The sequence below is a fragment of the Ascaphus truei genome, chromosome 18, assembly GCF_040206685.1.
Source record: "Ascaphus truei isolate aAscTru1 chromosome 18, aAscTru1.hap1, whole genome shotgun sequence".
In the NCBI taxonomy this organism is placed as follows: domain Eukaryota; kingdom Metazoa; phylum Chordata; class Amphibia; order Anura; family Ascaphidae; genus Ascaphus; species Ascaphus truei.
Window position 1 is genome coordinate 13,828,871 of NC_134500.1, and position 25,497 is coordinate 13,854,367.

General features: G+C 47.2%; 1 protein-coding gene across 1 annotated transcript in view; it reads left to right on the forward strand.

Moving 5' to 3' along the window:
• The window catches only part of FAM227B (family with sequence similarity 227 member B), a 185,362-nt gene that overhangs the window by 34,065 nt on the left and 125,800 nt on the right, over positions 1–25,497 (forward strand). The window contains exons 6-9 of the mRNA XM_075575623.1: positions 3,251–3,349; positions 8,982–9,083; positions 18,108–18,234; positions 22,043–22,171. Coding sequence (XP_075431738.1) covers positions 3,251–3,349; positions 8,982–9,083; positions 18,108–18,234; positions 22,043–22,171 — 457 coding nt within the window. The remainder of the gene's footprint in view (positions 1–3,250; positions 3,350–8,981; positions 9,084–18,107; positions 18,235–22,042; positions 22,172–25,497) is intronic.

Here is a 25,497-nt window from a genome sequence, read left to right on the forward strand (position 1 = left end):
TTGAAAACCTGACCAGTTGTGGGCCTTGAGTACTGGAACTGAGCGCCCCTGAGCTAGACCATTCACTTTTTGTGGTATTTACACTGTTTAACATATTTTTGGAATATTATGGGTATTATAATTCAAAGCAATGTAGGTCAATACACTTACAACCTTAAAATTCAGAATGCGGAGCCAAAAATCTTGATGTGATCCCGCTTTAATTACATTTGCTGAACCAAACTACACGCCCAAGGAACTCACCAGACACCAACAATAAAACTACTGCAGAAAACAGCCTCTCCCCTCGTTATCGCTGAGAAGTATCGGCAGGCGAGGTGGGAACCCCCACAAAATCAGCAAAGCAGACCTGTTTATTGGAATTGGTAGCATTCTACGGTTCAAAATGTTCATTTTCCAACCCGGAAATGCGGCAAATCTTCCAAGACGTTTGTTTATCCAGATGTAGCGAGACTCGCTGTCTGCAGCGTCGCGGTCGTTTGGGGGACAGTGTCTGCCTTGATCGCAACACGGGGGGGGTCCATGCTTCCGTAACAGATCCCCCGCCGCGTTAATCCGTCTTGGCCGCGATCGTCAGCTTTTCTACATCGGTGATATAAATAAGCTTGCATTTCCTGTGAGGTTTGTAGGTGTTGGCTATCTGTTTACATTGAGATTGTTCTACTAATTATGCTGCAGGACGATTCACGGCACTATGTTATTCAGAGAAAGGACAGTTAGGGGTTACAGCAGGCCTGCACAACTCCAGTCCTCGAGGGCCACAAACAGGCCAGGTTTTCAGGATATCCCTACTTCAGCACAGCTGGCTCAATTAGTGGCTCAGTCATACTGAGCCACTAATTGCGCCAGCTGTGCTGAAGTAGGGATATCCTGAAAACCTGGCCTTTTTGCGGCCCTCGAGGACTGGAGTTGGGCAGGCCTGGGTTACAGCATGAGGGGGCAACTCCCGTCCTCAAGGGCCACCAACAGGTCAGGATTTCAGGATATCCCTGCTTCAGCACAGCTGGCTCAATCAGTGGCTCAGTCTCCGACTGAGCCACTGATTGAGCCAGCTGTGCTGAAGCAGGGATATCCTGAAAACCTGACCTGTTGGTGGCCCTTGAGGACGGGAGTTGCCCACCCCTGGTCTAAAGTTTAGCAATGGGTACGGCATGTCCTGCACCCTGGAACGGAACCCGGTGCCGAAGCATCAACCTTTTATAAGCAGCTTTCAATACCAAAAAAGACCACAATGATATTTTTCTGGGGGTTTTTTTTTGTACTTTTTACTGGCTGCCGTTCAAACGTGTTGCGCATAAGGAGACATTTTCGTCCTTACATGGAATACAATGTGCAGTGTGTCTTTTTACCCTTCAACATTTTACTTATTGAAATAGTTATATGTTGTTAGTTTTTTTAACATCCTCTGCCCTTGTTGTATTCCTCTAGCTAGGAATTCTGCATTGTGCTATTCCTTGAATGATCATTCCAGTAACTGCGTCGTTATTACTTTGGAATCCAGATGTATTCTTTGCTCTTATTTTGACTGTCCTGCGTTGCACATGTTCAGTCATGTTTACACTAGAGCAGGGGTGTTCAAAGTTTCCCCCTGTGCCCCCCTGCCTGCTCTCCTCCCCTCCCCCCCCCTGCTTGGCTCCGGCATCAAATGACGCAGCGGGGTCATGTGATGTCACATTACGCTTCTCCGAAGACACCACCAAGCCATCTGAATCAAGGTAGGGGAAATTGCAGAGGCCTCGCACGGCCCCTCTGCATTTAATTTCAATGATCTGTAAGCCCCCCAGTTTGCGCACCCCTGCACTAGAGGAGAAACATAGATATACATGCAATTGACTTTTGTTATTTTCTCTTAAAGCATCAGTCCAAGCGGCCATTTTTTTTTCATTTCCCTTTAATATGTGCATCAACACAATCCATACAATGATCATTAATTAGCTAAATTGCCGATCGATCTGTTCTCCTGTGATCGATCGGTGAATATTCGGCGCGAGGGTTCACTAAATGGCTGTCAGTGCAGCACAAGAGGATGCAAAGTTCTGTGGGGAAGATCATGTGACCAGGCAGTCACTATATACAATTGGTGCACTGCTAGAGAGAAGGCAAGGCTCAAAAAGGGGTGTGCCAGAGCCTGTTTCAGAAGAGGATGGAGATGTGACTTTGTAAATGGTTGCTATAGAAACAAAAAATGCTTCTTACATTATAATACATTAAAAATGTCATTCAGAGTTGTTGTTTTTTTTTTTAAATGCTACTGTACAAGTATTTTCTCGTAGTACAAAACTGATTTATATAAAATAAACAAAAAAAACACACGTAGGATATTCCTTGGTCTGCAGCTTTAAAGCAGCAATTCTGCCCAGTATTTAGAACTTGGTGTTTCCTGAGCTGAACCGCCCAATTTCCAGCCCCGGGCCCCTGCCCCCACCCAGTTGCCAAAATACAGCTCAACCCCGTTATAACGCGATCCGTTACAATGCGAATCCGCTTATAACGCGATGCAAGGGTGGCTCCCTATTTTCGTATTTATGAATACTTTACAACACGATTATTGGAATCTTAAATACTTTATTGTACAATGCATACAATGGTACATTATTTCTAAAGCGATCCGCTTATAACGCAATGCGATTCTTTGGACCCCAAGCACAGTGTTATAAGGGGGTTGAGCTGTAATTAGTTTTCAGTGCCAATCAACTTCCTGAGTTTCCAAAGACAGGGCCGGCGGCCATTCAATAGTATATCGCAACGTCATTTGTTGCAGCTTCTTTTTGGCCCGTGGTTTGGTGGCCGAACACCCATGCGAGAACAGACACCCAATGCGTTTTAAAGCATCCTTTGATTCCTATAGCCAGTGTGAGCCCACCTCCCCAGCAGTGCAAGATCTTGTAACACTTTACCTGTGTGGAACAATGTGTTGCTCATATTCCCAGCAGTTTGAGCTGCAAACTGTAACCGTAGATAATGTTACCTTAGTAATGTAAGGACACATTAGAGCTGCTGAGTTACACTGACTAGAGCAGCCATTATGTTAGGCACACAATCAGTATTTTTACAGATTTATAACAGGAGCACCAAACGATTGCCTGTTTAGGTAAGAATGTAGAATTATACATTGTCACGTGCTTTACATATTAAAAAAAAAATGGAAAGTAGTATTGCTACTGTCAAATAGTGTAAAGACACATTATTAAAAAAAGAACGAACATCTGGGATTGCTGTGTTGTTTTATTTAAGTTTTCTTCACCCACAGGGTGGGATTTTAAAAATCTGGAGAAAGCTGTTTCTCTCGGAAACCTCGGCTGCTATTCTTCAAGATTCTTTTTGGTGGTTTTTTCTTCAACGGTTTAAGGTAATTTGTCCACATTTAACCAATCCTTCACCATTTTACTGCCTGTATTTTAAATGCGCTTTTAGAGATGACCAAGAAAACTGGTGAAGCAAAAAGCCCTGCATTGCATAGATCAACAAACTGTGTTGATTTGTGCACACGTGGGTAGCCAAATTAGTCACACTGCTGTACAGCTGACCACAAGTATTCAAAAACTATTAGAAGACCCATAACATGTAAAGATGTATTAATCAGAGGCTGGAACGGTGAAAGGTGGACGTCTTTGGAGCGTGGACTGAACAGGTTGTATGAAAGAAAGGAAACAAGCGATATAACCACAACTTTGATGCAACAATGGGTCATAAAATTATTAAGGTGCACTTAACTTGACTCTAGTGCAGGCCTGCCCAACTCGTAAAGTGAGAAGGGCCGAACTGCTCCAAGGAAAAACAATTTGGGCCGCACGGGTTAAATCATCATCATCATCATCATCATCATCATCATCATCATCATCTCTCCTCCAGCACCTCTCATCATCATCATCATCATCATCCTCATATCTCCCCCAGAACCCCTCACTATCAACCTTTACGATACTCCCCATCTATCTCTCATACCCCCATCTCTCCCCCTCACCCACACAATACCCCCCTCCACATCAAACACACAATACCCCCCTCCACATCAAACACACAATACCCCCTCCACATCCCCAGCCCATTCCATGTCAGCAGCCCCCCCCCAAGTCTCTCTGCCCTCAATATGACACTCTCTCCCCCTCCCCTAAATGACACTCTCTCTCCCTCCTCTCAATATGACTCTCTCCCCCTCCCCTCAATATGACTCTCTCCCCCTCCCCTCAATATGACACACTCTCCCCCTCAATATGACACACTCTCCCCCTCCCCTCAATATGACACTCTCCCCTTCCCCTCAATATGACACTCTCTCCCCCTCCCCTAAATATGACACTCTCTCTCCCTCCCCTCAATATGACACTTTCTCTCTCCCCTCAATATGACACTCTCCCCCTCCCCTCAATATGACACTCTCTCCCCCTCCTCTCAATATGACACTCTTTCCCCCTCCCCTCAATATGACACTCTTTCCCCCTCCCCTCAATATGACACTCTTTCCCCCTCCCCTCAATATGACACTCTCTCCCAATTCCCTCAATATGACACACTCTCCCCATCCCCTCAATATGACACACTCTCTCCCTCCACTCAATATGACACACTCTCCCCCTCCCCTCAATATGACACTCTCCCCCTCCCCTCAATATGACACTCTCTCCCTCCCCTCAATATGACACTCTCTCTTTCCCTCCCCTCAATATGACACACTCTCTCTCCCTCCCCTCAATATGACTCTCCCCCTCCACTAAATGACACTCTCTGCCCTCCCCTCAATATGACACTCTCTCCCCCTCCTCTCAATATGACTCTCTCCCCCTCCCCTCAATCCGACACTCTTTCCCCCTCCCCTCAATATGACACTCTTTCCCCCTCCCCTCAATATGACACTCTCTCCCAATTCCCTCAATATGACACACTCTCCCCCTCCCCTCAATATGACACACTCTCTCCCTCCCCTCAATATGACACACTCCCCCTCCCCTCAATATGACACACTCTCCCCCTCCCCTCAATATGACACTCTCTCCCTCCCCTCAATATGACACTCTCTCTCTCCCTCCCCTCAATATGACACTCTCTCTCTCCCTCCCCTCAATATGACTCTCCCCCTCCCCTAAATGACACTTTCTCCCCTCCCCTCAATATGACACTCTCTCCCCCTCCTCTCAATATGACACTCTCTCCCCCTCCTCTCAATATGACACTCTCTCCCCCTCCTCTCAATATGACACTCTCTCCCCCTCCTCTCAATATGACACTCTCTCCCCCTCCTCTCAATATGACACTCTCTCCCCCTCCTCTCAATATGACATTCTCTCCCCCTCCTCTCAATATGACACTCTCTCCCCCTCCTCTCAATATGACACCCTTTCCCCCTCCCCTCAATATGACACACTCTCCCCCTCCCCTCAATATGACACACTCCCCCTCCCCTCAATATGACACACTCTCCCCCTCCCCTCAATATGACACACTCTCCCCCTCCCCTCAATATGACACACTCTCCCCCTCCCCTCAATATGACACACTCTCCCCCTCCCCTCAATATGTCACTCTCTCCCTCCCCTCAATATGACACACTCTCCCCCTCCCCTCAATATGACACTCTCCCCCTCCCCTCAATATGACACACTCTCCCCCTCCCCTCAATATGACACTCTCTCCCAATCCCCTCAATATGACACTCTCTCCCCCTCCTCTCAATATGACACTCTCTCCCCCTCCTCTCAATATGACACTCTCTCCCCCTCCTCTCAATATGACACCCTTTCCCCCTCCCCTCAATATGACACACTCTCCCCCTCCCCTCAATATGACACACTCTCCCCCTCCCCTCAATATGACACACTCTCCCCCTCCCCTCAATATGACACTCTCTCCCAATCCCCTCAATATGACTCTCTCTCCCTCCCCTCAATATGACACACTCTCCCCCTCCCCTCAATATGACACTCTTTCCCCCTCCCCCAATATGACACTCTCCCCCCCCCTGCAACTCACATCACTCTCTCCCCCCCGCACCTCACATCACTCCCCCCCCTGCACCTCACATGTCAGCAGCCCCCCATACATGTCAGCAGCCCACCCCCCCCCTCACATGTCAGCAGCCCACCCCCCCTCACATGTCAGCAGCCCACCCCCCCTCACATGTCAGCAGCCCACCCCCCCTCACATGTCAGCAGCCCACCCCCCCAACCAGCCCGTTTTTCACACCCACCCCCCATCAGCCCGTTTTTCACACCCACCCCCCCATCAGCCCGTTTTTCACACACACCCCACCCCCCCCCACCAGCCCGTTTTTCACAGCAACCCCCCCCCCCCACCACCAGCCCGTTTTTCACACACACCCCCCCCCCCACCAGCCCGTTTTTCACACCCAAGCCCGTTTTTCACAGGCCCGTTTTTGCACGGCATTCGAAAGTCCCGGCACAGCTGGACAGACTGCACCGGAGACACGCAACTACAGGAGAGGACCTCCGTACACCCTGCATCTTTGTGAGGAAAGAGGGTCTCCAGAGCTGAAACTGAGGGGGGAGACGTTGCACCTTTTTATGGTTTAGTGAAATCATAACCACTTATTTAGATAAAGGAACATGTTATATTTTATGGCTAACCAAAAATAATAGACCAAGACCACACAATGTTCAAATTTGGACCCTATCCTGGGTCTATACTTGTTTTGGGAGAGGCACAGCTTTGAATGGTATTTCAAAACAAATTGAGAAATGTGAGATGGGGTAATTGATGTTTCCACCCATATTTGGAAGCTCTTATGTCAGGAGAATATTGTATCCTTTTTTATTTTGTGGTTGCCAGAACACCTTAACCATTTAAGTACCAGATGGGGGTGCTCTGTTTTTTGTTTGAGCTATATTTTCACAGCCCATCATCCTAGAGAGAAACAAAAACAACGATGAAAGAAAATGCTCCCGATAAACTTCATACAATGTATAACCATGGGGGACCTTCTCCTACATAAATGCTGTCGGGTTTGTTTTTGTGGCTCCTAATAGGTACTTCAATTGTTAGACATTGGAGCGCAGAAGGACATGTGAAATACTGTCTCACGGCAGCATTTGTGTTTTTCAAAATAAACATCTTTTGCACAGAAAAAAAAAAAAATCAGCTTTGATATAGATATATTGAAACTGTGACAGTGTATTGTATGACTGACTTGGATAAAAAGCTACAGTACATCCACCGCATGTTTAGGCCTACATGTTTAGTTTCATGGTTGAACTCTTGTTTTGTCATTGATTAATTCATTTATTCATTCACTCATTCATAGGGCAACTATTCAAAGGAGCTGCATTTTTGTGTATAGTACTATGTTTATTTAAACCTGTTCTGGGGGTCACTCACTGAACAGCAGTAGCCTTCACCATGTTTTAATGTCTGTTGCCTATTAGGCCCTTATGTAATATGCTATCAAGATGTCTTCTCCTTGCTGATGAACTTGGCTGCATGTAAATGGATTGGACACAGGGGTTTATGCTACATCCGCTAAAGCGGACGATCACACTGTTTTCGGGTCAAATTCCCCATTGACTTTTATGGGGGAGTTTGGCCAAAAATGGCCCAATCAGCCGCTTCGGTGAATGTATGTATGTCTTTATTTATATAGCGCGATTAATGTACATAGCGCTTCACAGCAGTCATATAAATAACAAATAATACAAATAGTATATAATGGGAAGAAGTGCTTCAGACATAAAAGTAACATTTAGGAAAAGGAATCCCTGCTCCAAAGAGCTTACAATCTAATTGGTAGGTAGGAAGAAAGTGCACAGACAGTAGGAGGATGTTCTGGTAAGTGCGTCTGCAAGGGGCCAAGGTTAATGTATGAAGTGTAAAGTATCAGCCACAGAGCTAGTCATATGCTTCGTTAAGCAGGTGTGTTTTAAGGTGGGTCTTAAAGGTGGATAGAGAGGGTGCTAGTCTGGTATTGATGGGAAAGGCATTCCAGAGGTGTGGGGCAGTCCGTGAGGAAGGTTTAAGGCGGGAGAGGGCTTTAGATACAAAAAGGGTAGAGAGAAGACATCCTTGAGCAGAACAGAAGAGTCGGGATGGTGCATATCGAGAAATTATGGCTGAGATGTAAGGAGGAGCAGAAGAGTGTAAAGCTTTAAAAGTGAGGAAGAGATTTGAGTGTTTGATATGGTATTTGATAGGAAGCCAGGAGAGTGATTTCAGCATGGGAGACACGGAGACAGATTTAGGAAAGAGCAGAGTGATTCTGGCAGCAGCTTTTAGGATTGATTGTAGGGGAGACAAGTGAGAGGCAGGAAGGCCGGACAGCAGGAGGTTACAGTAATCGAGACGGGAGAGAATGAGGACCTGTGTCAGAGGTTTAGCAGTCGAGCAACAGAGGAAAGGGTGTATCTTGGTAATATTGCGGAGGAAAAAATTACAGGTTTTAGCTACCTTTTGAATGTATTGTATTGTATTGTATGTCTTTATTTATATAGCGCCATAAATGTTCAAAGCGCTTCACAGTAGTAATACATATCATATAAATAACAAATAATATAAATAACAGATCATGGGAATAAGTGCTTCAGACATACTGTAAAAGTAACATTAAGGAAGAGGAGTCCCTGCTCCGAGGAGCTTACAATCTAATTGGTAGGTAGGGAGAACGTACAGAGACAGTAGGAGGGAATACTGAGAGAGAAGTAGAGTGTGACCCCTAGGCAGCGTGCTTGTGCTGGGTGTATGATAGTACTTCCAACAGTAATGTGGAAGGAGGTACAGTAGTAGGGCCAGGTTTGGGAGGAAATATGAGGAGCTCCATTTTTGACATGTTTAAGTCGGTGGAGGATCATCTAGGATGATATAGCAGAATTCATGAATATAGAATAAGCCCCATAATCCTCTCCAGCGCTCGCAAGACATCTTCACAGCATATTGCATAGGCATCACAATACATTACTCCATTAGTGCTGGTGGTGCTGGACATTCCTTAATGTTTGTTTCAGGATGACTAATTATATATCCTGTTTTGTCTACTCAAGCCTGACCGTGAAGAGCAAGTTCGCCTTTTTGACCGGATCTCGGACAGTTTTGTGGCCCTTTTCTGGAGCGTACACCGTCATGTAAAAGACCTTTTTTTCAAGGTAATTGTAGTTCAGGTTTTTATGTCTGCCTCGTCTATTTAAATAATAATAATATGCGAGAAACACCTTCAGATCTCTTTTGCTCTGCACATCAACCTCCGGTGCCAGCCCTTGAATCATTGGGGTAGGTGTTAAAACCTAATAGTTACGACCTACTCATTTTCTTCCAAGGTATGGGTAGTTTCGATTTTTCTACCTTGTTGGCTTATTGGCCATCATAAATTAGCCAATTAATTAAGTACATAAGTAGTCTACTCATAGAATGAAGAATCTCCAAAACTGATTCCCAATGCTCATTCATTGTACTCCCCAACCACTCCCATACACCAATATAGAAAGACCTAGTATGAAGCAACACGTTGGTTATTATTGTCAGTTAAAGGGCAAGAGGACTGTGAAATAAACAGAATTGTCTTTTTATTAATTATAGGAATAAATAGACATTATATTTATAAGAACATTTTCTATTTAGTAATATATTCAGACATGTCAACTTTCACTGATTCTCAGTTATTCTCACTGATAACCTCAAAGAGTTCCGTGTAGGGCCGGTAATACCATTAGGCCAATTAGGATGCCGGCTAGGGAGTTTTGGGGGTGGCAGATTTCTAACTGCAGGGGGATTACCCTGAGCAGGGAGCGTGCTGGGAAGTTTCCTCCATCCCGATTGGCTGCTGCTGGGTAATGCAGCCAATCAGGAGCAGGTGTAAGGAGCCTTGGTATGGGGCCAATCAGAGGAGAAAATAGCGTGGAACAGAGAGGCGAGGGTGTGTGTGTCACTGTGTGTCCTGCTCTGTCCTGGTGTGTGCGTGTGTGTTTTCTTTGTCTTGTGTGTGTCAGTGTGTCAATATCAGGATGAATGACAGAGAGAGAGAGGGGAGAATGACACAGAGAGAGGGAGGAATACAGCGACAGAGGGGGGGGGGAATGACAGAGAGAGGGAGGGAGGGTGAATGACAGAGAGAGAGAGAGGGAGGGAGGAGGAGAAAGAGAGGAGGGAGATAGGTGGAACAAAAATTAGAGGGACGGGGAGAATGACTGAGAGGGGGGGAGAGAATGAGGAAGGGGGAGAGAGAGTGAGAGAGGAAGGAGTGAGAGTGGGAAACAAGAATGACAGGGATAGAGGGGATTACAAGAATAACGGAGAGAGGGGGAGTGTGTATGAATGTTAGAAAAAATCTATCTACTATATATTTCTGAAAGCACTGTATGTCTGCGTTCCTAGCGGCAATCTCATTGGTCCCTTGGCCCGCCCGCCCCCGCACACCTCTCATTGGCCTGATGCGGAGTGACGGGCCAAAGGACACATCACACACACACACACACCACCCGCGCGCACCTCCTCCTCTCCCCGTGTCTCCCGCGCTTTCACCCCACCCCCCCCCTCCCTATTATTACCCCTTCAGCGACCCCCCCCATCCAGTGTCAGCGGCCGTGCGAGACCCCCCCTCTATATCTCCCACCTCTCCCCCCCCACACATATACATGCCCCCCCTCCCCGGCGCTACAACTCACCCCTTCCCCGGCGGGGGAACAGCCAGTGGCCAGGCAGGCTGCCTCGCGGCGCCAAGTACCCAAGATGGCGGCGCCCGGGACACAGCGGGGGAGCGGCCACAACACGCTGCCTCCCGCCTCAGATCCACGTGGGACCTGCCAGATGGGTGAGTGAGCGGCCTTCAGCTCCCTTCCACCCCCCTTCACCTCCCATTCACCTCCCCTCCACCCCCCCTTCACCTCCCCTCCATACCCCCCTTCACCTCCCCTCCACACCCCCTCCCCTCCAGTGTCAGTGTCTCCCCGATAACCCCCCCCCCCCCCCCGGCGCCGCTACAGTCAGCGGGGGAGCGAGCGAGCGCCCGGGACACAGCGGGGGAGCGGCCACAACACGCTGCCTCCCACCTCAGATCCACGTGGGACCTGCCGGACGGGTGAGTGAGCGGCCTTCACCTCCCCTCACCCACCCCTCACCCCCGTTCACCTCCCCTCACCCCCTTTCACCTCCCCTCACTCCACTTCTCCTCCCTTGCACCCCCCTTCACCTCCCCATTTACCTCCCCCCCTTCATCTCCCCTCCACCCCCCCTTCACCTCCCCTCCACCCCCCCTCCACCCCCCCTCTTCACCTCCCCTCCACCCCCCCCTCTTCACCTCCCCTCCACCCCCCCTTCACCTCCCCATTCACCTCCCCTCCACCCCCCCTTCACCTCCCCATTCACCTCCCCTCCACCCCCCCCCCATTCACCTCCCCTCCACCCCCCCCCCATTCACCCCCCCTTCACCTCCCCTCCACCCCCCCCTCTTCACCTCCCTTCCACCCCCCCTTCACCTCCCTTCCACCCCCCCCCCTTCACCTCCCCTCCACCCCTTCACCTCCCCTCCACCCCCCCCTTCGCCTCCCCTCCACCCCCCCCTTCGCCTCCCCTCCACCCCCCCTTCGCCTCCCCTCCACCCCCCCTTCGCCTCCGCCTCCCCCCCTTCCCACCGCCTCCCCCCCCCTCCCCACCGCCTCCCCCCCCTTCCCACCGCCTCTCCCCCCTTCCCACCGCCTCCCCCCCCTTCCCACCGCCCCCCCCCCTTCCCACCGCCTCCCCCCCTTCCCACCGCCTCCCCCCCTTCCCACCGCCTCCCCCCCCTTCCCACCGCCTCCCCCCCTTCCCACCGCCTCCCCCCCCTTCCCACCGCCTCCCCCCCCTTCCCACCGCCTCCCCCCCCTTTCCCACCGCATCCCCTCCACCTTCCCACCGCCTCCCCCCCCTTCCCACCGCCTCCCCCCCCCCTTCCCACCGCCTCCCCCCCCCCCTTCCCACCGCCTCCCCCCCCCTTCCCACCGCCTCCCCCCCTTCCCACCACCTCCCTCCCCCTTCCCACCGCCTCCCCCCCCTTCCCACCGCCTCCCCCCTCCCCTTCCCACCGCCTCCCCCCTCCCCTTCCCACCGCCTCCCCCCCTCCCCTTCCCACCGCCTCCCCCCTCCCCTTCCCACCGCCTCCCCCCCTCCCCTTCCCACCGCCTCCCCTCCCCCATTCCCACCGCCTCCCCTCCCCCCTTCCCACCGCCTCCCCTCCCCCCTTCCCACCGCCTCCCCTCCCCCCTTCCCACCGCCTCCCCTCCCCCCTTCCCACGCCTCCCCCCCCTTCCCACCGCCTCCCCCCCCCCCTTCCCACCGCCTCCCCCCCCCTTCCCACCGCCTCCCCCCCCCCTTCCCACCGCCTCCCCCCCCCCCTTCCCACCGCCTCCCCCCCCCCTTCCCACCGCCTCCCCCCCCTTTACATTCCGGGCAACGCCGGGTCTCTCAGCTAGTTAGGTATAATATTGGCACTTTTCAGTTAGATAGTAAAAAAATTCTGAAAGTGAATTGTGTGTTTGAGAGAAGGAGGGGAGAGCAATCTGAAGGCTCACCTAGGGTGCCAAATACCCTTGCACCGGCCTTGGTTCAGCGTAGTCTTACTTATAAAAATGTAATTTGTCATAGGTTGATGCCTTTGATAAATGCAATGGGGAGAATGACAAGTAAAGGCAGAGAGAGACCCTGCTATACAGATTCCGGCCTGTGAAAGCTGACATTTCTGTTTTGCCATGTGCTAGAAAGAGTATTAAAGGAGCAATTCCAGCTGTTTTTAATTTTCTTATTTTTTTTTACATAGGATTGAAGCAGGGGTTCTCCGGTGCTGAACCCCATTAATTTCTGCTCCGAGGACCTCCTGCCTCCGTGTCACGTGGGCCAATAGGAAGCCGCACCGGATGATGTCACAGCTCCCTATTGGCCCGCAGGGTGCGGGAGCTTTGAAAAGCACAAATTATGTGACCCCTGCTAACCGAGCTACCGGCACCCTCCTACGGAGGTAAGAATCTCCGGAAGCAGGGGTTCCCCGAGCTGAAATGAATGGGGTTCGGCACTGGAGACTCCGTGCTTCAATTGTATGTAATAAAAAATAAAAAAAGCAATGAAAAGAAAATGACCAGCTTGGATTGCCTCTTTAAGGCTTTATTGAAATATTGGTTATGGACAGAAAATACTTTGAGGACTCTGAATAAATTTAAAACCAGAGACAGAACATAAAACACAGACAGAGCTCAGTGCACATCCAGTGAAACTCATACACGGTACAGTGCCTAAATATATATGTATAAATATCTATTAAATTAGACCATTTTATTTAATAGATATTTATACATATATATTTAGGCACTGTACCGTGTATGAGTTTCACTGGATGTGCACTGTGCTCTGTCTGTGTTTTATGTTCTGTCTCTGGTTTTAAATATATATTGCCATGCTCAGTAGCACTCCTCTGTGACACTCATATGCTTATATATATGTTGTGGTTATTTTGGGTGTTCAATAGGAGCTTGTTAGGTGTCCAGTATGTTTTAGGACTCTGAATAAAGCATGACTCTAAGTGATTTACGTACATATCTTTTAACATGACACACTTCATACAAACGGTAATAAAACATGCGTCAAATGTAAGAACATAAATAATGACGCACCGACATATGTCGCTAATGATTTTAGGCGAATAGAGGATTTTTTGACGCGATGCACTCTTTCGATTCATTTGGAAAGCACAAGTCTTTATACATACTGCAGCTCCCTTTTTTTCAAATAGCCTACTTCATATACAAAATAATATTTAACGGCGAACCATACTGTACATTTTTAAGAAATTACAATTTTGTGTTGTGTGTGTGTTTTTTTAATGTAATCTGTGTTGTATCTCAAAAAATTCCGTAACCTTGACCTGAGAGATTAGAATGTTAGGTAAACACATACAGTGAATTTATTTAGTGCCGATATTCTTTGTGGTTAACGAAACTGAAGTATAATATATATGTATATATATATTTTTTAAACTACACAATTTATTTTCACTACAGCATCATTCCTTTCATTTTTCCTGGCGTTTTCTTTAATCCAGCTCCAATACTTCTATCCTCACCCCAGCTGATGATGACTCATTTGGGGAATATCAAAATAGTTTGCAGGAAGCACAGTGCTGTTATCATTCCAAATCAGCCTGACACATGTAACCGTCTCCCAAGACCTCGCTGCCTTTCTGAGCTACTGCACCTGCTGTTTTACGTTTAACGGAGATAATTAATGTTTCAGGGGGGCCTGCAAAAAATCTGGTGGTTACAAGTTAATGAATTGCTATGTTGAGTAGATGTTTTCAGTGAGGCCCCTGGATAGGATTGCGGTGCATTAATCGGTTGAGACAGTTCATGGAAGCTTAAAAATTATTTTCAGGTTCCTGCGGAAAATCTGAAGTATTTCATCTGTAGAGTGAACCTACTGTATACTTTTCTCTTTCTCTTATATTCCATATACAGGGGGAGACAGTCAAAAGGGTTTGTTTAAAAAAAAAAACTATTGAGGCCAGTGGGTTTTCCAGACCTGAACAGCATTACTTTTAGCTGTGGGGACCCCCTGAATCTCGAGATACTTTCCAGTGTAGATACCAGCGTGTTCCTTCTCTTTCAGGAGTTCGTCATGGCCGCCACATGAAGCGGGACTCACAGGCCAATAGGAAGCCACAACGTCTTCCTATTGGACGGCCATTTAAATGTCCTGGGAGAACGCCAGTTGCTACACAACCTAGCGAGTTCCGAAGCAGAGATAATATGATTCAACTCCGTAGGAGCGGAGTATGCTGTTAAAAAAAATATTCTAATATAGGCAAGATTGCTGCTTTGAGCAGGGAGGTTTTACTCTACCTCAAACCTAGAGGATCTCTTATAAGCAAATAAACAGCATAAAACAACAAGATAGCTACATACCTTGATATATTCCACCTGGTAACTCTATCTTTAAAAACAGTTCTCCCTGATTCTGGGACACGAGGAATAAAATTGGAGCAAATTGCTATGACGCAGTGATGCAAAGAGACGCAGGGTGACATTTCCGCTCTTTGCCACTTCTATTCCAATATTGCTTTGATGGTTTGTCAGTGGATGGAAACCCTATAAGTAACTAGGTGATTGTGGAATACTTGAAGCACTTTCATTTGCTTAAAAGGAGGAGGCATTTTAGGAGAAAAAAAATAGAATATCTCTATTTTATTGATGAAATATGTTATTTTAAAGGTTTCTCTGGTTAATGTCTTATTTAATCTCTTCAGAATGTTTGTCTATTGGCTAGGAAAGTAATGTGGACATATGTTAATAGTTATCTGAGACCACAGAACCAAGTCAGCAACACGATGTGAGGTCAGGGTTGTCCATCTCGAATGCCTGAGAGTGATAAATAAGTCAGGTTTTAACCACATTTTTATAGATTTTTGTGATTTATGATTGTGTGTTGATATATGTACATGTATCTCCCCTTTCACCCTTAACTCTCTCTTACCTCCATGAACTTAGATAGATAGATGTTTAAGGGTTCCATTATTATTATGGTTGGATATATTGTAACTGTTGATATGTTGCAACTGATATTACGACTATGTACAGTAGTATCAACTGTAATTGTATAAAAAAATAAAATACGTGAAGATCTCCTTGTGGTAAAGAAAATATCCCACGTGTAGTTCCATAGCAGCACACATTTCAGCACATCCAAAGGAGTTTGCCTTGTCCGCTGCAATGTTATGACTGGGTAAATAACTCTTGCACTAGTTATAAGTGTTATAATTTATCATTCTTAATAACTCCTCAGTCACAAGGCCAGACCAAGATTGGAACAGGCGCCTCAGTACATCGGCGCAAAGTGATGCAATTTGCGCCTGTTTTGGAGTTGTGCTTTTTTTGGCGACACTTGATAAATATCTCCCAAAGTCCCTGAACTTCATTCCATCCGCAGCAAACAAAGTACCAGGAGGCAAATTACATAAAAGGCGAAAGTCTAGTCAATAATCTATTCGCATTAGGACCTTAAAGAAGAATACAGCAAATAAAAATCTAACTTGTGAGCACATTTACACGTCTCAGACAGGTGTGTAACCCTGCCTTTGCACTATTATCTCCTAGCATACAGTGCTTCCCCTGCAGTCAGGGATTCTGGGAAATGACATGCAAATGAGCAGAGTGTCACCTTTTGATCAGATGCATTGTAAGGAACCCCAACCCCCTCTAATAGCGCGTCTGAGATCACATGCATTGGAAGGAACCCCTACCCTCTCTAATAGCGCGTCTGAGATCACATGCATTTGAAGGAACCCCAACCCTCTCTAATAGCGTGTCTGAGATCAGATGCATTGTAAGTTCTTCTGTATTTGGTACAATTTTTAAATTACAGGGAACCCAAAGGTTCCTGGGAACCCTATTTGAAAAACACTGCTCTATCGTCTGATGCACAACAATGCTGTGCTAGAAAGTGAAAAAGGGCCACTTTTAAACAATTAAATAAAGTTAGAGAAAACAAATAAAAATAAGGTGCCAATCTGCTTTGAAGGGCATCGCACTGAGTTCACGTTCAAAATAGGTCATGTTGGGGGGAACAGCACCTCTACTATCTAACCCGTTTAGTTGTTGCTCCCAAAATGCAACATACACGGATTGCCAAGTGTCAAAGCATATTTCAGTGAAAGAGTGTTAGGCCTTGACCCCGCTGCCTACTACAGCGTCCGCTGCGGCGGACGCTGCAGGGACGAGAGCCCTCTCCTCAATGGCGCCGGGCCCGCTGCGAGGGGGGGCCGCAGCGCTGAGGCGAGAGCTGCTCCTGCTCTCAATAGAATTGAGAGCAGGACTCGCGTCGAGCGATACTGCACGCCCCCGGCGGTTCAGCCAATGAGGGCGAACCTGCCGGGTGACGTCATGGCCGCGCCCCGTCACTCCCCCGCCACGCCCCCCCAGCAGTCTCTCTTCCTGCAGCTCCCTGCAGACCAGGTAATCGGCTGCACGCGCCGCCAATCTCGCGGACGTGCGTTGCAGCTGCGTTACCGGGGCCTTAGCCTTAGATAGAACAAGAGGTCATGCTCTGAAACTGGAGTGGGGAGCCGGCTAAGGGGAAATGGGAGGACGTGCTTCTTGGTGAAAAGGGCGGTGGATTCGTGGATGGCTAATATAGTAAGGGACTTCAAAGATGCTTGGGGTAGACATGAGGCTATCCTGAATCCGAAAGAAATTCAACGGCTAAAGAAAAGAAAAAAGGGGGGCGGGGGTTTTTAAGCAGATAGGAAAATGGGCCAAGGGGTTCCCGTCTGCCGTCGAATTCTATGAAGGTGTAGCGAGGTGAAAGGAGAAACCAGGATGACTGCACAATTGCACCACTATTACCTGCCATCTCCATCAAACCAAGCCACAGTTTCTGCATTGTTTTGCAGGTTGGTACTGCAACTCTGCAGCAATCCCTCAATGCAGCTGAGGATGCTAAGGCAGAGGTCGTCAAGGGCCACCAACAAGTCAGGTTTTCAGGATATCCCTGCTTCAGCACAGGTGGCTCAATCAGTGGCTCAGTCTTTGACTGAGCCACTGATTGAGCCACCTGTGCTAAAGCAGGGATATCCTGAAAACCTGACCTAATGGGGGGGGGGGTCTTGATGACCGGAGTTGAGAACCCCAGCGCTAAGATGTATGTGGGGACCATGTGTCTCTAATCTCCCAGTGGTCGGTCTCATAACGTTTATGTACAGAGGGACAACAACAGAACCCCTGGCTACAGTGGAAGCACTGCATGCTACGAGATAATGGGGAAAGGCCGGGCTGCAGGCCTGCCTGAGACATGTGAATGTGCTCACACTTGGTATTTTTATGTGCTGTACACTGTAGGGTGGAGGGTTTCTGTCCCTTTTTTTCTCACCATAACTTAATTTATGCCCATGTAATGAGGGAAACGTTTTCAGACACTGGGATTTACTTCTATGCCAATTTGAAATTTACAGCAGAGTTTTATACCAACGTCTAGCGTAAAGGCGCGATCCAAATTGTTACAGTATATTTCAGTTTACTCTGACTGGCTATATTATTCTTTTTTATAGAAGGCTTCAATTTACTTTGCAGGTCTTGTTTTATTTGCTTGTCGGAAAAAACATCGTTTTATTTCTTGAAAAAGTTGATCGTTCCGGTAACTTGCGTTCTGTGTATTGGCAGGTATATCCAGACTGCTTGTCTCAAGCCATATTTGCTGTATTCTATGAAGCTTTTCCAGAATCGCACACGCTTTTTAATGATGAATTTAAAAGTGAAATAATGGATTTAATTTTCCAGTGGGTGTTTGGTAAGTGAAAATAAATGTATTTCGAATTTTTTTGCAGGTTAACTCCCTGGCTCCATATTAAAAAGAGACATGATTTGATACATTGTACTTAAGGGAAAATGCAACTGGTTGTTGTAACAGGATACCATCCCTGTTGAAGTAGTTTTGCAAGAAAACCTTTGTGGAGAGCTTGAGCCCAGCTCTGAGCAAGTTAATTCAGAGGAGACGATCCTAATTAACCTGCGCAGCTGACTCGTTAGCTCCTTTAAAAAGCCTGCAGCATTAACTGCAGGGGGAATCTCAAGCACAGAGCAAGAGTCTGTGCTGCCAGAGAGATCCCTGGGGAAGAGGGACTCTGCTCCAGGCAGCATCGGTTCCTGGAACCGGCCAGATGCAGCACCCCACAGACACCACCACGAACCTTGGACTGACGTGGCGAGCACCCTGCCTACAAGTACCTATTTTTGGACTTGTGTCAAAAGGTTGGTAAAAGGTCTAGCCTTCCAGCCCAAATATAGGGACTGCTCAATGTTGGCCAGTCCACTGCATGGGGTTAGGCCTGGTTATTGTTTTCTTCGCTAGTTTTGTTGTGCTGATAAGGAAGATGTGTTCTGTTTAAAGCTGCTGTCTAATAAAGCCAACGTTTATTTCCCCCTAAAAACATCTCCAGTATTTTACCCCCTGTGCACATCTCCTACAGTTATAAAGAGAATGAGTATTTCAAAATCAAGTTCCTGTTGACCAAGAGCCATGCAGTCATTCCAAAACACAGAAAGCTGCCTTTCACTGCGTTCTTGCAGTGTTATTATTACCAGTGGGTACTTTCCAACTAAAAAAGAACAGCTGTAGCTCAGTTCAAGACTGGGTGAGTTGAATAAGGGCTAAACATCAATTTATGGGACTTTCAGCAACAAAACAGAAATGGTAGGCCTAAAATGTGCCCAGTTTATTAAAAGAAACACACACCAAAAAAAAAAAAAAAAAAAACAATTTGAGGACGAGCTTTTCTCACGTTTAACTTCAAAGGTGTCAAAGTTTGGATTTCAACCTGCAAACCTGCCCATCCCTACAACAGTCCTGCACATGTAGACATATCAGTTCCATGGCACGCACAAAACCATTGTACTGATAGGGGAGTTATTCTCAAGGTCTTTTGGCATATCATTTTTTTTTTGTTTATTTCATACAGGATAAATAAATTTCAGTGGACCAATAAGATAATTCTCTATGATAATGTAGTGTACAGAACTTACGAGACTTCACGTGCCTTTTTCACATGTTTTGTGACTGTGAATATAACAGTAGCTACTGTATGAAGAAAAGATCTTTGAGGTTTTTAAAGCTGTGTAAATGCTGTGACTCAACACTACTAAATGACCAATATAGCTACTAGACCTTTGCACTAATAGAACTATTTGTTTAGCACATGGTCCTTTGACAGTTAGGTTTTGTTATTTTATGCAAATTTGTTTACACGGTCTTGTGCAAATGGGGATAGTCCCTATGATGGTCAAATAAAAGTGGGTTTTTTTTGGAGCTTGGACACTACTTGGGCCTTGGACCATTGGTCACATCTTTCCCAAATCATGGTGCTTACGGCAAGATGATATTGTATATTCTAATTTTCTTATCTGAAATCCATAAAAGGGTTTCTGCAATGGTATTACAGTACTGTGAGCCGTTCCAGTTAGTGGGCTATTGGGGTAAAAACATATGAAAATTCCATTAAATAGCTCATAATCCTCTCTTCGACTCCCATTGGCCACAGCTGATTTTAGGAATAATTTTGTACACGTGGATTTGCGTACGAATAGAATATTGGACTATTTTAATATTGATTTATTTATTGATGGTGGCACTTTATGATTTAAAGCTCCTATTGCCAAAGGTGGTTTATTTCAGAATTATAGAGGGGTGTACATGATACAGTAGTTACTGCTTTGGGTGCTCTCATGTTTGATATGAAGAAAGTACAGAAACTAGTTTGTTGAATGTTGGCTCTCCATGAACAATGATACCCCTAGGTTCTGTAATATATAGGAAGTATATTATTGTATATAGTTTTATGATCAGGGCAACACACTTTCAAGTGATAAGAAAGTCCATGCTCATTCTTTAGGTTCCAGGACGTAGTGAAAACAAAGCTAAGAAATGCTACTTTAAGATATTCAGATGTATAACACTTTTGGTGAAACATCCTTTAATAACATATGATGTGGGACACCTTGACCCTTAACCTTTGTATGCATTGGAATAACAAATTAAATGGAATGCTTGTGTTGGAAATTAAAATGTAAATTTAAAGCAGCACTCCCCCTTATTAATAAAAAAACATATTTGTTTGCAGAATTGTAACCGCTGGGTTCTGCTTCAGCTGAACACTAATATTCCATGTTCCTGGGGTCCCCTGTTTGATTGCAAGTAGGGTCATCCAATAGAAAGCTGCAATATCATGCCTGGGTGATATTTAGCGGCTTCGTATTAGCCAGTCGCTTTAATACCAGACTAAAAAGCACATCGAAATGTAAATGATTCAGGGACCAAAAAATCCCAAGAGATAAAAACAGGCCGAGGAGACGCCCTGCTTCCGGTCCAGGGGACGCCCTGCTTCCGGTCCAGGGGACGCCCTGCTTCCGGTCCAGGGGACGCCCTGCTTCCGGTCCAGGGGACGCCCTGCTTCCGGTCCAGGGGACGCCCTGCTTCCGGTCCAGGGGACGCCCTGCTTCCGGTCCAGGAGACGCCCTGCTTCCGGTGCAGGGGACGCCCTGCTTCCGGTGCAGGGGACGCCCTGCTTCCGGTGCAGGGGACGCCCTGCTTCCGGTGCAGGGGACGCCCTGCTTCCGGTGCAGGGGACGCCCTGCTTCCGGTCCGGGGGACGCCCTGCTTCCGGTCCGGGAGACGCCCTGCTTCCGGTCCGGGAGACGCCCTGCTTCCGGTCCGGGAGACGCCCTGCTTCCGGTCCGGGAGACGCCCTGCTTCCGGTCCGGGAGACGCCCTGCTTCCGGTCCGGGAGACGCCCTGCTTCCGGTCCGGGAGACGCCCTGCTTCCGGTCCAGGGGACGCCCTGCTTCCGGTCAAGGAGCCGCCCTGATTCCGGTCCAGGGGACGCCCTGCTTCCGGTCCAGGGGACGCCCTGCTTCCGGTCCAGGAGACGCCCTGCTTCCGGTCCAGGAGACGCCCTGGTTTCCGCTTCTGTTAGAAAATGTAAAAAGAGTAAAAAAAAAAACTTTTCAGATGGAGGGATTTCTGCTTTAACACTGATTTGGAATAATTTATCTAAATTAATTTCTATCAGTATCGGGAGTACAACAGCACCTCTCATGGTAAAATAAGATTGCATTTATGCTTAACATTGTAGATGATCGGTAGCTTTAAAACTGTATTGTCCATTAAACAAGCTAACACAGCCAACTCCAGTCCTCAAGAGTTACCAACAGCTCAGGTTTTCAGGATATCCCTGCTTCAGCACAAGTGGCTCAGTCTTCGATTGAGCCACCTGTTCTGAAGCTGGGACTGATTGAGCCACCTGTGTTGAAGCAGGGATATCCTGAAAACCTGACCTGTTGGTGGTAGCTCTTGAGGACCGGGGTTGGCCACCCCTGAGTTAACATAAATATTTTTTAGAAAATATTTATTTATAAAATAATCTGGTCTGGAACATAACAACCTATAAATTCTGTCACATTTCTCCTCATTTCCCTTTTTTTTTTTCAAGTACAGTATTTACTAATTATTTTACAGTATCAGCAATGCTCAAAACGAATGGAACAAATATCAAACATATAGCACAAATATACTGTATTTCGACTACTTGCACTTGTTTTTGCAGGTATGAAACCCATGCCGTGTTCCTGGACAAAATGGAATTTGAGCTGGCTGGAGACGAGCAATGGGAACACCGGCGTGAAGCATAGTAAGACCCCACACAGGGAAATGACCCAAACAAACTTCATTACAGGTACGTTTAAAAGCTCCATAATAGTATAAACATTTTACAGTTACATACAGTCTCTCGCCTGTGGTTTAACATGAGCAACTCAAAATATTTTAACTTCTTATGGCGTAACACTATACACTCCGAAACAACCAAACACCGCTTTGCAGTATATAGACGTACCCCTTGAGTTCATAGGATATGATATATTCTTTATCAACTGGTCGACTGTTATTGAACAACAATGGGTTAACACCAAACAGAATTTTGCAACCCGCGGCGCACTGCGGCACATATACAGGTGTAGCCAATGTTATTGCAACCCGCGGCGCACTGCAGCACATATACAGACGTAGCCAATGTTATTGCAACCCGCGGCGCACTGCAGCACATATACAGACGTAGCCAATGTTAATGCAACCCGCGGCGCACTGCAGCACATATACAGACGTAGCCAATGTTATTGCAACCCGCGGCGCACTGCAGCACATATACAGACGTAGCCAATGTTAATGCAACCCGCGGCGCACTGCAGCACATATACAGGTGTAGCCAATGTTATTGCAACCCGCGGCGCACTGCAGCACATATACAGACGTAGCCAATGTTATTGCAACCCGCGGCGCACTGCAGCACATATACAGACGTAGCCAATGTTAATGCAACCCTCGGCGCACTGCAGCACATATACAGACGTAGCCAATGTTAATGCAACCCGCGGCGCACTGCAGCACATATACAGACGTAGCCAATGTTAATGCAACCCGCGGCGCACTGCAGCACATATACAGACGTAGCCAATGTTAATGCAACCCGCGGCGCACTGCGGCACATATACAGGTGTAGCCAATGTTATTGCAACCCGCGGCGCACTGCAGCACATATACAGACATAGCCAATGTTAATGCAACTCACGGCGCACTGCGGCACATATACAGACATAGCCAATGTTAATGCAACCCGCGGCGCACTGCAGCACATATACAGACGTAGCCAATGTTAATGCAACCCGCGGCGCACTGCGGCACATATACAGATGTAGCCAATGTTATTGCAACCCGCGGCGCACTGCAGCACATATACAGACGTAGCCAATGTTAATGCAACCCGCGGCGCACTGCAGCACATATACAGACGTAGCCAATGTTATTGCAACCCGCGGCGCACTGCAGCACATATACAGACGTAGCCAATGTTAATGCAACCCGCGGCGCACTGCAGCACATATACAGACGTAGCCAATGTTAATGCAACCCGCGGCGCACTGCAGCACATATACAGACGTAGCCAATGTTAATGCAACCCGCGGCACATATACAGATGTAGCCAATGTTATTGCAACTCACGGCGCACTGCAGCACATATACAGACGTAGCCAATGTTAATGCAACCCGCGGCGCACTGCAGCACATATACAGATGTAGCCAATGTTAATGCAACCCGCGGCGCACTGCAGCACATATACAGACGTAGCCAATGTTAATGCAACCCGCGGCGCACTGCAGCACATATACAGACGTAGCCAATGTTATTGCAACCCGCGGCGCACTGCAGCACATATACAGACGTAGCCAATGTTAATGCAACCCGCGGCGCACTGCAGCACATATACAGACGTAGCCAATGTTAATGCAACCCGCGGCGCACTGCAGCACATATACAGACGTAGCCAATGTTAATGCAACCCGCGGCACATATACAGATGTAGCCAATGTTATTGCAACTCACGGCGCACTGCAGCACATATACAGACGTAGCCAATGTTAATGCAACCCGCGGCGCACTGCAGCACATATACAGATGTAGCCAATGTTAATGCAACCCGCGGCGCACTGCAGCACATATACAGACGTAGCAAGACTTACTATCTCCAATGCTGAGGTTGAAAAGCAGAAAGCTGCAGCTCCAGAGACAGTGTCTGCCTCAACAGCGATGTACTCAGTCCATGCTTCCAGAAAAGACCCCACAGCATTAATCCTCCGGTGTCAGGAACACTGTAGTTACGTGACCGCAGATCACCCATATGCCGGGGACAGTTCGCTTTGCTACATCTATACACAACACATCAGTGGAAGAAGCGACCATTGTTTTGAACGGCTGCATGCGAGAAGGGGGCAGAGCTATTCCGCTATTGCACCCATGGAAGCACGGCGTGTGCAGCAATAATGTTGGATACATCTGTAGCATTGTGTTTTGAAGATGCATTTAAGCAAAATGATCATTTTAATTAATAACTTCATGTTGTACTTGCAAAGCAGGCCCACTCCAAAGAAGTGCAGGGCTGAAATCCTTCCCTATAGTGGCACTAAGGGCCGTTTATTAGCATGTGGGTGGGGACAGAGGTGCACTAACCAAGCAAACAGCAATATTATTAAGTCCATTTTCTGCCATGAATCAGGCACCGTGTCTCTTTCTGTTTTACACTTTTTCACTGCTCTCCTTTACCCATTGTCTTTTATCAATCTAAATCTGTCTCAGCATCTCTCCTGCTGAAATCCCTCTCCTGGTTTCCTATTAAATCCCGTATCACTCACAGAATTCTCCTCCTCACCTTTAAGGCTACACACTCTTCGTCCCCATCTTTTACCTCAGCCCTAATGTCTCGCTATACACCGTACCGATTCTTGCCTTCTGGTCAAGAATGTCTTCCCTCTACCCCTTTTGTATCTAAAGCCCTCTCCCACCTAAAACCTTTCTCACAGACTGCCCCACACCTCTGGAAGGCCCTTCCCCTCAATATCCGACTGGCACCCTCTCTCTCCACCTTTAAAACCCGTCTTAAAACACACACCTGACGAAGCAGATGTGCACCTTCGCTGGTGGATACTCTTCAGTTCATACGCACTGACCTTGACCCCTTGCAGACGCACTGACCAGAACACCCTCCTACGGTCTCTGTAAGCTCTCCCTACTTACCACTTAGATTGTAAGCTCTTAGGGGCAGGGACTCCCTTTCCTATTGTTACTTATGTCTCAAGTGCTTATTCCTTATCATATGTTATATTATTATGTCACGTGTATTACTGCTGTGACACGCTATGTACATGGATAACACTATTAAAATAAAGATATATCTACATACTGTACATACTGTACATACATTATAGTACATTATTCCCAATGGTTTTCACCTATATGTACCGGGATTTTTTGGCATCATCTGACGCTTCATTATGGGTGATTCATTATGCAATTCAGGCGGCTAATACACTCTTAATATTTTGCCTGATTAAGCTTCTACTTGGAAGTTCAAACATATAACGTGTAATTATACAGTATCTATAATTATACAGTATCTATATCTATTGAGTATGTCCAGAATAAATAACCATAATGTGCATCTGGCTATT